Source organism: Aquarana catesbeiana, linkage group LG13 (genome assembly GCF_042186555.1).
Source record: "Aquarana catesbeiana isolate 2022-GZ linkage group LG13, ASM4218655v1, whole genome shotgun sequence".
Classification (NCBI taxonomy): domain Eukaryota; kingdom Metazoa; phylum Chordata; class Amphibia; order Anura; family Ranidae; genus Aquarana; species Aquarana catesbeiana.
This window is the reverse complement of record NC_133336.1, coordinates 97779328-97791688: the sequence shown is the minus strand read 5'-3', so window position 1 is coordinate 97791688 and position 12361 is coordinate 97779328. Positions and strand designations below refer to the sequence as shown.

The window sequence follows — 12361 nt, the reverse complement described above, 5'->3', positions numbered from 1 at the left end:
AGTATACCACTTCCTCTCAGTCTGAATCTAGATATCAGATATTCCAACCGCTCCCAAGCATAAAACAAGACGACACTTGTTTCACTGCTAACATGGACTATTTTTTATTAGAACCAGAATACAGTCTTATATACAGTAGAAGATGAGGTTCCCCCCTCCTACTCATATTACTCTAACAATACACCTGTAACCTAATTAACCTAATTAACATGAGTTAGTTTACTAAATCATTTACCCAGACCAGATGACTCAGAGACATGACCTGTAGGACACAGACTTGTGGGCACCAAGCTTCACACAGTAGTATAAACACAATAGCAGGAGCTAATTACAATTAACAAAACAAACAACAATCTCCTTCCTCCTCAGCCTAGTCATCAACAAACTATAGTAGGAGTAGACTGTTCATCTCCTAGCCAGTCCTGGAGGCTAATGTGATCAGCTCACTCAATTAACAGGTTGAGTTCAGAATCAAACAAACCAATAATAGTCTCTACATACATCCTGGGAGATATTGTGGACAAATATTACTGTCCCATTTTAAGTAGTCCAAGATATATTTTCTCACTCACCCTGTGCCAGGATAGCACAGGGTGACTTAGACATAAGAGGTGTATGGGGAGCTGAAACAAGGGCATCCCCTACTTTCCAAGGGATTCTGAGTTCCACGGGCCCTCCCGTCACAACTAGGAATGAGTGTTTTCAGAAGAAGGTTAGCAATGGCAGCCTTCATATTTTTCGCATTACAGTTTTCCCAAAATCTGAATACTACATAATAACTGAAGTAAAAACTTTCAGATTCAATTTACTAGAACACTCTATCATTGCCTGCTGATTGATTTGCTCATCTCTATTCAATGGATCCTCATTGATCAGATTGTCCTCTATAAGGTCAGTATTTCCCCAAAGCAACAAAGCAGACCCATAGTTTCACTGTAGAAATGTCACTTTCCAGTGCAGGCTTGAAGCTGATTGGTTGCTGGGAGCTGCAGACGGGTCTTACAAGAACACTTTGATAAATGAGGCCACCTAAATGAAGCTCAGTCGTACAGGATTCCATATATCAAAATGCTCTGTGTTGTATTCAGTGTGCCATTTTACATTGTTCGTTATCTGTTGCAATGTAAAAAAAACAAAACAAAAAACCTTTTCCATTAGGCTCTTTTTTTTTTACATAATGCACAGTAGGGATGAGCCGAACACCCCCGTGTTCGGTTCGCACCAGAACAGGAAAAAAGTTAGTTCGAACACGCGAACACCGTTAAAGTTCATGGGACACGAACATGAATAATCAAAAGTGCTAATTTTAAAGGCTTATATGCAAGTTATTGTCATAAAAAGTGTTTGGGGACCTGGGTCCTGCCCCAGGGGACATGGATCAATGCAAAAAAAAGTTTTAAAAACGGCCGTTTTTACGGGAGCAGTGATTTTAATAATGCTTAAAGTGAAAAAATAAAAGTGTAATATCCCTTTAAATTTTGTACCTGGGGGGTGTGTATAGTATGCCTGTAAAGGGGCGCATGTTTCCCGTGTTTAGAACAGTCCGACAGCAAAATGAAATTTCAAAGGAAAAAAAGTCATTTAAAACTACTCGCGGCTATTAATGCATTGCCGGTCCGACAATACACATAGAAGTTCATTGATAAAAACGGCTTGGGAATTCCCTACAGGGGAACCCCGAACCAAAATTAAAAAAAAAAATGATGTGGGGGGTCCCCCCAAATTCCATACCAGGCCCTTCAGGTCTGGTATGGATATTAAGGGGAACCCTGCACCAAAATAAAAAAAAAAAGCGGCATGGGGTCCCCCCAAAAATCCATACCAGACCCTTATCCGAGCACGCAACCTGGCAGGCCGCAGGAAAAGAGGGGGGGACGAGAGAGAGCCCCCCTCCTGAACCGTACCAGGCCACATGCCCTCAACATTGGGAGGGTGCTTTGGGGTAGCCCCCAAAACACCTTGTCCCCATGTTGATGAGGACAAGGGCCTCATCCCCACAACCCTGGCCGGTGGTTGTGGGGGTCTGCGGGAGGGGGGCTTATCGGAATCTGAAAGCCCCCTTTAACAAGGGGACCCCCAGATCCCGGCCCTCCCCCCTGTGTGAAATGGTAAGGGGGTACAAAAGTACCCCTACCATTTCACTAAAAAAGTGTCAAAAATGTTAAAAATGACAAGAGACAGTTTTTGACAATTCCTTTATTTAAATGCTTCTTCTTTCTTCTATCTTCCTTCATTTTCTTCTTTTTCTTCTTCTTCTGGTTCTTCTGGCTCTTTTGGTTCTTCCTCCGGTGTTCTCGTCCAGCATCTCCTCCGCGGCGTCTTCTATCTTCTTCTCCTCGTGCCGCTCCGCACCCATGGCATGGGGGGAGGCTCCCGCTCTTCTCTTCATCTTCTTCTCTTCTTCATCTTCTTCTCTTCTTCTCTTCTTCATCTTCTTCTCCGGGCCGCTCCGCACCCATGCTGGCATGGAGGGAGGCTCCTGCTGTGTGACGCTTCTCCTCTTCTGACGGTTCTTAAATAACGGGGGGCGGGGCCAATGCATTAATAGCCGTGAGTAGTTTTAAATGACTTTTTTTCCTTTGAAATGTCATTTTGCTGTCAGACTGTTCTAAACACGGGAAACATGCGCCCCGTTACAGGCATACTATAGACACCCCCAGCTACGAAATTTAAAGAGATATTACACTTTTATTGTTTCACTTTAAACATTATTAAAATCACTGCTCCCGAAAAAACGGCCGTTTTTAAAACTTTTTTTTGCATTGATCCATGTCCCCTGGGGCAGGACCCAGGTCCCCAAACACTTTTTATGACAATAACTTGCATATAAGCCTTTAAAATTAGCACTTTTGATTTCTCCCATAGACTTTTAAAGGGTGTTCCGCGGCATTCGAATTTGACGTGAACACCCCAAATTGTTCGCTGTTCGGCGAACCTGCGAACAGCCGATGTTCGAGTCGAACATGAGTTTGACTCTAACTCGAAGCTCATCCCTAATGCACAGTTTTTAACATATGCTATACATTAAAAATCATATGATTCCATGTTTATCTTCAACTGTCATCTACACTTGTCTTCATCACTCTCAGCTGTCACCGTGGGAGAGATTACAATACCCTACTGTAATTTCACGGCCCCATGCACACTGGATGCTTAGCCTCAATGCATGAGGTTCTGCCATTTGGCTTTGGAAGGAAGGAACATCCAGTCCCACTGCCGGCAGTCTGTGAAACTCTATGAGAAGCTGAAAACAGCTGAGACTTGACGGGGCTGGACAGTACACCAAGCAGTACTTACATTTAGGGCAGTATGCGCCCAGGGACAAATGCCTGGAATACAACAGTTTTACTATTTTCAGTTATCAAAAATGGTGAATAACTAGTTCTCTGCATACATTTATATCCTATTTGCTAAATACAAAAAATATAAGAAAAATATGAAAAAAAAAAAGATAGGTTTTTGTTATACAGTAAAACCTTGGTTTGAGAGTAACTTTGTTTGAGAGTGTTTTGCAAGGCAAGCAACATTTTTTAATAAAATTTGACTTGATATACAAGCGATGTCTTGATATACAAGTAGCGTCATGTCACAACTGCGTATAAAAAAGAAGAGAGGAGCCTTTAAGTGTAGCAATATGGTTACATTTAATGAAGGTACAACATTTAGCAACATATTGCTACACTTAGAGGCCCCTCTCTTCTCTGTAGCTCCTGACTGATTTTGCTTCTAATCCCCTTGTGGAGGCTGCCGATTGTGGATGGACATTTTATAGTTACACAACCTGGTCACATTGCTATAATCTTTTTATATGGGCTATAAACTAAAGGACCTATGAATAAATGGTTGTGGAACAAATCATATGAGTTTCCATTATTTCTTATGGGGAAATTCGCTTTGTTATACAAGTGCTTTGAATTACAAGCATGTTTCTGGAACGAATTATGCTCACAATCCAAGGTTTTACTGTATATCCTTGTAACCTACCTTAAAATCCTATGTGGATAATCTAATCTTACATTACATTCAGGGCTGTTTTTCCACTGGGCACGCTGGGCAGTTGCCCAGGGGTCCCACTTGTCTGGAGGGCCCTATCCAGGGCCGATACTCAGTGCTGCAATCTGCTGCTTAAGTTGACTGACTGCACTGGTTGCTCCCTTGCTAGAATCGTCAGCCGCCCGGCGTCTAGCTAGCAACCAGTGACGTCAGTCAGAGGCCGCGGCTGCCCCAGCATTCATAGCGTGCCGCGGCCGCCCCAGCTGCTAGTGGACAAGCTCCGCCCACCTCTGCCATGTTCTTCAGACAGTGTGGAGAGAGAGCGGAGTGGAAAGACGGCCCTTGATAGCTGGCGCTGCCTTGCTGTTGTGAGGGACACACTGTACTGCACCAGGCCGGCGGCCTCAAGTAAGTCTAACACTGTCTACTTAAGTACGTTCAAGTTGTGCATCAAACACAGCCACTGTCTTTGCCCCTCAAAAGCTGCCACTGTGCCCATCAAACACAGCCACTGTGCCCATCAAAGCTGCCACTGTGCCCATCAAACGCAACCATTGTGCTTATCAAAGCTGCCACTGTGCCCATCAAAGCTGCCACTGTGCCCACCATACGCTGCCACTGTGCCCATCAAACGCTGCCACTGTGCCCATCAAACTCGTGTTATATTGTCCAAACGTTGTGTTAATGTTTAAACACTGATTTTGTTGGAAGTACCAATAAATATAGCCTTATTGATAATTTGCATTTTTATTCTCGTGCATGATTGTGTACACAGAGCCCAAGTGCACTGTATTGCCCGGGGGCCTATAATGCTCTTAAGATGGCCCTGATTACATTTACAAAATCTCCAAGGCTGATTGATTTGTATAGGGCTCTGGTTTTCAGAATATCTCTTGAAAGTGCATTTGCTAAATATTCTTCACTGGAAATAAAAGAGTTATTTATTGTGATGAAAGAAATATAATGGAAAATTTGAGAAAGACGATCGGAATTCAACCTTGATGATCTCAAGGACCACATTTTCTACACTACTAGATATTTGTCTGGAGGAACATTATAACTGGAATAAAACAGTTGAGGAAAGTGCAAAAATAGAGCTGAACCTGTAGGGTTATCTCACTGATATTGTTATTTTCAAGTATTGATGTTTGGCAGTTAAACTAGCTGATGACAAGCCCTGTGCTTGCAATCACACCGGGAAAAAAATAACATTAAAGGTCCAGTTCACTTCTAATCTATTCACATTGTTGACAATCAAGCCCTGATGAAGAGGGTGCTTTTGGACCCCAAATACTGGCATTGACTACTTTTTGGATTGTCCCTCTGACTTTTATTGAAAGTTGTATCTGGATCTCTTAGCAGTGGTGTGGTGCTTCAATTTCCATTTTTGTTACATTAAACTTGGTGTAAAAAGCAGCCATGGCATATGAAGCATGTTTTCCCAAACATGTATGATTACATTTTGCCAAGTCCAATAAAAGTATTAAAGTTTAGAAACTGGCACCACTTTTTGTTCTGTAAAATGTTGGCAAACATACATTTCAAGATATAAAAACTTTACAGTGAAATTTTATTACACTGCAGTTTTATTCAAACAGGACATAAAACCATATGGCCCGCTGTAGCTTCATACACCCACAGATCCCCTGGGATACAACGGCCATTCTATAATCTGGCATTCTGGTTCGTACAGGTTCTCCTCTAATGCTAGTCTGCAATGATAATTTTGACTTCAAATTTCAGTTTAGTTTTAGGCATAGTCTTTTGGCTAATATGCCATTTTGGTTTTAGTTGTATTTTAGTAATCTGAATTGTTATAGTTTTAGTCGTATTGTAGTCGGCTAAAATCACCAGTACATTTTAGTCGACTAAACTCATTTTAATTGAATAAAATCGAATGGGTTTAGTTAGATTGTAATGCATTATTTAAAGAGGAGCTCCACTCAAAAAGAGAAGCTCCGCTTGTCTGCCTCCTCCACCCCTCCGCTGCCACATATGGCACCTTTTTGGGGGGGAACAGGTACCTGGTTTTGACAGGTACCCGCTCCCACTTTCGCCTCAGTTCGCACCGGTGAAGTGAGCCTTTCCCCCCGCAGCTGGCCCATTCAGAAAGCGCAGCGTGTTTTGTGCATGGGCATTAGGAAATCGGCAGCACCAAGATGGTGGCACCAGCAACCGAGAGCCGATTCAAGAATTGGCTCGGGTGGGGACACCAATGGATGCCTGAACAGATAAGTACCCTGATAGTAAAAGTCAGCAGCTACAGTATTGGTAGCTGCTGACTTTTATTTTATTTTGGGGGGGTCCTCTTTAAGCATTTCTCTAGAATTTCCAAACTCATTATACACTCCTGGAGTAAAAATCTAATAACATATTATTATTTATGGCAAAGTTTCTTAACTCCAGTCCTCAAGTACCCCCAACAGGTCATGTTTTCAGGCTCTCCATTATTTTGCACAGGTGATTTGATCAGTGTTACTGCCTTAGTAATTACCACAGGCATTTCATCTGAGGGAAATCCTGAAAACATGACTTGTTAGGGGGACTTGAGGACTGGAGTTGAGAAACATTGATTCATGGTATTAATGGTTGAACATGCACTACAGACACAGATTTAGCCATTGCGATATATATAACCGGTGTTAATTTTGACAGCAAATTTCTATTTAGTTTTATGCCACGTACACAACGACCGGACCTTCCATCAGAATAGACTCTGATGGTCTTGCCGACGGAGTTCCGATGAAGTTCCGCTGAAATGGACCTGCCTACACACGAGTACACCAAAGTCCGTTGGTTTAGAACGCGATGACGTACAACGGGACTAGAAAAAGGAAGTTCAGTAGCCAATAGCTGCCCTTGCGTCGTTTTTGGTCCGTCGGATTAGCATACAGACGAACGGTTTTCCCGATAGGAATTGAGTCCATCAGAAAGATTTGAAACTTGTTCTATTTCTAGGTCCGTCAGAATTTTAGAAAGAAAAAGTCAGATGAAGTCCACACATGATTGGAATGTCCGACGGAATGATTCCGTCTGACCTTTTCTGACGGAAAGTCCGGTCGTGTGTACGTGGCATTAGTCATAGTCTTTTTACTAAAATTCCATTTTAGTTTTAGTCATATTTTAGTGATCTGAATGGTTTTAGTCGCATTTTAGTAAACTAAAAAAGTATTCATTTTGTCAGCAAGAATATTTTCAGTGACTAAATAATCACGGCCAGTCTGACTTATTGAATACTGTGAACATTCTCTACATGTACTGTATTCAGAAACAGAAATTATTTGTTGCTACATACTTGATGTAGGTTAAAGCATTGCCATCAGGAAAGTCATATGGGTGTCGCTTCCTGAAAACATGTCCAACACGGCTGCAAGGTACAATCTCTAGGCTACCGCCACACATCCAGACGCGGAAGGAGAGCTCTGAAAGACAACAAATCAGAGTACATTTTTTGTTAAATTCTGACTGATCAGTTACCGAGACATGACAAAATCCATGACAATAGGTCTGCGTTGACAAGGTGGCAGTAAAAGGAATATATAGTCCTTTTTATGATTTTGTTATATACATGAAAAACAAGCTTTTTTAATTAATGTTATTAATAAGTGTTAGCATGGAAATAAACTAAAAAAAAAAATCTAGTAAGAGTTTTTGTAAATCGTAAGTCTGCTCTACCAAAAAATCCCTTTCCATTTCTTCCAGGATATTTTTTGAATGAACACTGCCTATGGGGCATGTGCAATACAGTTTACACTCATCCACTCCCAGAATTTATAAAAAGAGAATGGATCCGGTCGTCAGGATAATGTAAGTCCAGCATGCATACAGAGAAGTTACATCATTTAGTGGCATCCCATTGGTAAAAGATGGAAGACACCAAGAATAAGCAGTGGAGACGATGGCAGCAGTGGATGATCAATGATGTGTATGTTGCTGACAGGGAGGAAGGAGAGCAGTCTAATGTGCAGGCATGTCTTACACACCTATATATTTTGGAAGGAGCCCATTCTACAGATTGAAGTTAAAGATCTATCATCATTGTTATTTTCTGTTTTGTCCAATGGGACAATGTACATGTTGATAGGTGCTTTCTATGTCTACTTATGAGGTCTAACCTTCCCCTCCTTTGCTCCTGCAGCAGCCAATCACAGCAACAGCTAGGAGAGAGACGGCTAGTTTATAACATTATGAATAATCCGTCTCCTTCCTAGCTGTTTTCTTTGGACCAGCTGCAACAGGAGGGGAGGGGGTGCAGGTTAGACCTCATAATTAGTCTTAGAAAGCATATATCAACATGGGACAAAGAACTGCATGTACGATGTACCATAGGAATCAGAACAATAAAAAATGATAGCTTCTGCTTTAATGTTTTAAAAAGTTTGTTATTACAGGCAGTCCCCGAGTTACGAACACCCAAGTTACGAACGACTTCTACTTACAAACGGCCTCAAATGCCAGCCACTTGTGCTCAACGCTGGTCCTGGATACCTTTCGAGCACCTCCGGACACATCCCACACTGCCGTACTACACCCCAGATAACATAACAAGCGCCTGGAACATCCCGCATCCATGCACAAGCAGCAGTTACACTTACGAATGCAGTGTTCCGAACGGAAGTTACACGTACAAATGCAGTGTTGCGACTTACAAACAACTTCGACTTACGAACAAACCTACAGTCCCTATTGTGTTCGTAACTCTGGGACTTCCTGTATACATGTGCATTGAGTATCCGATTTTTTTTTCACATATACAGGCTTTGCTTCCTGTTTTGCAGATCTACAACAATAGTTGAGCACACTGCTCCAATGTAAGTCTAGGACTTTTTTCAGCAGGAACACAGATCTGGCACCCCCAGCACTGAATGCATGCAGAGGGCCCAATAATGGCAGCTGTTGGGGGATCTATTGTTGCTGAGGGGTCTTATGTTACTAGTTGGTCAATTGTTGCTGGGAGGGATCTACTGTTGATGGAGGGGTCTATTGTTGTTGGCTGCTCGAGGGTCTTTTAATGCTGGCTGTCTGGGGGTCTATTGTTGCTGGGGGAATCTATTGTTGCTGAGGGGTCTTATGTTACTAGTGGGTCAATTGTCTGGGAGGGATCTATTGTTAAGGGGAGGGGTCTATTGTTGTTGGCTGCTGGAGGGTCTATTAATTCTGGCTGCTTAGGTGTCTATTGTTGCTGGCTGCTGGGGGATCTATTGTTAATCTATATTTAACCAGTTCTAGGGACAACTCCCCATATCCACATTCTGGTACATGACAGAACACATATAAGAAAGGGAGACCCCTTCAGAAGGAAAGCAGGACTTTAAAGGCTTTAAAGTTGTCACTGAGGTGAGCACATGCACAATATTTAAGATAAAAATATATTTTATTGTACAAAAATAGTTTAAAAACAACGGTTGAGTATAAAAACATGCAATGATATACAGATGATAGCACAGCGACTTGTATTATTGCATATTCAAATTACAGTGAATATATTGGTTGCTTCATTTGTACATTGTAGGCCAACGCGTTTCTCAGAAATAGTTTTCTGCTTCTTTAGGGAACTTCAATGCATATCAACTTCAACCATATCTAAACCTCCCAATGTGTGAGAAGAGATAGGGACCACGAGACAACTGTTTGGCCCACAGTATACGTCTTAGAACCAAATCTGATGGACATTGGACCACACAACCAAGGAAAGGCAGATAAATTCTGCAACACTCACAGTGCTTCTACACATAGCTCCAGCGGCGACCTTGCCATTCAGTCAGCTTCCATGTAGAAGCACTGTGGGTGTTGCAGACTTTATCCACCTTTCCTCGGCTATGTGGTCCAATGTCCATCAGATTTGGTCCTAGGACATATACTATGGGCCAAACGGTCATCTCATGGTCCCTATCTCTTCTCACACATTGGGAGGTTTAGAAGTGGGTACTGTGGTTGACGTTGATATGCACTGAAGTTCCCTGAAGAAGCAGAGAACTATTTCTGCAAAAGGCATTGGACTATAATGTACAAATGAAGCAACCAATATATTAATTGTAATTGTGAATATGCAATAATACAAGGGGTCTCCTATTCTTATATGGGGGATCTATTGTTGGGGGGATCCATTGTTGAGTAAGGGGTCTATTGTTGCTGGGGGTTCCTATGTTGCTGTTGGTCAATTGTTGCTTGGAGTGATCTACTGTTGAGGGGGTCTATTGTTGCTGGCTGCTGGATGTATTAGTGCTGGCTGCTGGGAGATCTATTGTTGCTAGTGGGGTCTATTGTTCCTGGGGCGCGCCGGTTGTTGCAAGGCGGTATTTTGTTGCAAGTGGTCTTATGCTGTTGGGGGGAATTTGTTATTGTTGAGGGTGTCTATTATTGTTGGGGGCGGGTCTATTTTTGCTTGGGGGGGGGGGGGGGGGCTATTGTTGCTGGCTGCATGGGATCCATTTTACTGCTTTTCTTATTATAATTACCAAATTCCATACAGATTACTTAGCACAACAAAATGATACTTGGTACTGTTTTCTCTAAAACTGGGTACTGGGAGGTGAGTATGGGGTGGAAACAAGGGACAGTACTTGGAGGTAGGCAGGGGGTGACTTTGAGAAGAAAAGCCCTGTGTAAGTCTATGTGCTAACCTGCTTCACGACAGCAATGCACTCCCTGTACAGTTGATACTTTATCTCTGCAGTAAAGATGGGCTGTAAAATTTGATGGCTGAGTTTGCATTTCAAAATGTTGGTGAAAATCATCGCCAATTGACTTCAGTGCATTTGTTGAAAATATCCCAAAGTTCTGCAATGTACCAAAAGAGTTAGCAGCAATTGGAGTTGGGAGTTCTGCTTATAGTCATAGTGCCCGTCACAAAACAAGACCTGTCATGACTTTCAAATGAGACATTAGTGGTTATGCAGTGAAAGGATAGCAACCTTTGGTATCAAGAAAATAAAATAATCCTTCCAGCATGTGGGAAAATGTCTTCAGACACTAAGGAGTGCTTCTGATATTGGTGCATGCTTATTATACGTTGCAAGGCTATCTCTATGATACTTGATTATTCCAAGCACTGCTCTATTTAGTAACATATCTAACAAAATTCTGAGGCACCAAAAACCACAGTAGAGCACAAACTGATATTTCCAGATGCACAGGCACAGAAGGGGTTACTCGGCTGTTTGTTTTTACTATCTACAGACTGAGTAAACTGTGCACATTTAATATTCTGCAGGATATAGTGCTTCAAATCTCTCTTTTTGCCAAGTTAATCAAGCTTCATAAAATCACAGACACACACCGGAGACAGCCGGCTCACCCACACACTTGCTGCAAATCAAGAGATTTATAGGAAGACTCAGGCAGATAAATAGTTTAAAAAGTGACTCATTCTCATTTAATAGTGCCATAGATAAATCGGTTCAAACTGACAAATTTCCATAGATCTTAAACCATTGCAAAAAAAGAAAAGAATATCTAATATTGATTACACTTGGCACTTATTGCATTATACTTTGGCACAGTATAGATGAAAGGTGATTGATGAAGATACAGAAAATCCAGGAAAGGTTTTGGTAGGGTCTTCCATGCATAGCTTTGTATCATCTGCCAGCTATGCTCAAAGCATGAATGTTAAAGAAGGGAGATGCACAAGCATGGCTGGAGGAGAAGAATGGTGTCCCTAAAGAAGTAGGAAGGAAGTTTGGCTCTAAAGGAGAATTGTATGCTGATACACATATCTACTGTATGTGCTTATCTGATGATACACTCCTAATTTAGTCCCTAAAGGATTGTGTCTTAAAAGGGTTTTGGTTGCCCCAAATATGACCATACTGCAGCTCACAAATGTTAAAATTTGGCAGGATATGGTTTAGAATGAAAGTGTATCAATGTTTTTTTTTTGGTTTTAGATGGAGTGTGGAAGTGTGAGAACCTCTATTTTGTTTTTATTGCTGTAATAAGAAAAAAGAATCATTTAGTAAAGTCCAAAATTAGAGTGGCATACCAGGATGTTGTGCTGGTAACATACACATTCTAGACCTCTGCTGCCACTCCACTTTTATGGAAAAACATACTGTAGCTATTTAAAATGTGGAAGTAAAATTCCTCCAAGAACCCCCCAGGGAACTCCAAATCTGAGGTCCACTAATCCCTGTGTGAATGTTTTCTTAAGTGGCCAGACAGCTGGGGTACCATTTCTGGCCACTCTTTTCCTACAAAAGACTTATGGGGCTCTGCATTATCTGCCCACCTGACGCTGCGGGACTCACTCTAGCCACACCAGGCTCCTACCAGACAGCTGTCAAAGGATCGCCTGATGCCACGTCAGACCTGGCAGCCTCTGTGGTGACCTGGAAATAGCTGGTGCACCACAGCAATGTGATTCCAA

At 42.0% G+C, this 12361-nt stretch overlaps 1 protein-coding gene across 1 annotated transcript in view; it reads right to left on the bottom strand.

Moving 5' to 3' along the window:
• GALNT16 (polypeptide N-acetylgalactosaminyltransferase 16) overlaps positions 1-12361 on the bottom strand; it is a 231194-nt gene that overhangs the window by 41833 nt on the left and 177000 nt on the right. Inside the window, exon 10 of the mRNA XM_073610151.1 lies at positions 7289-7415. Coding sequence (XP_073466252.1) covers positions 7289-7415 — 127 coding nt within the window. The remainder of the gene's footprint in view (positions 1-7288; positions 7416-12361) is intronic.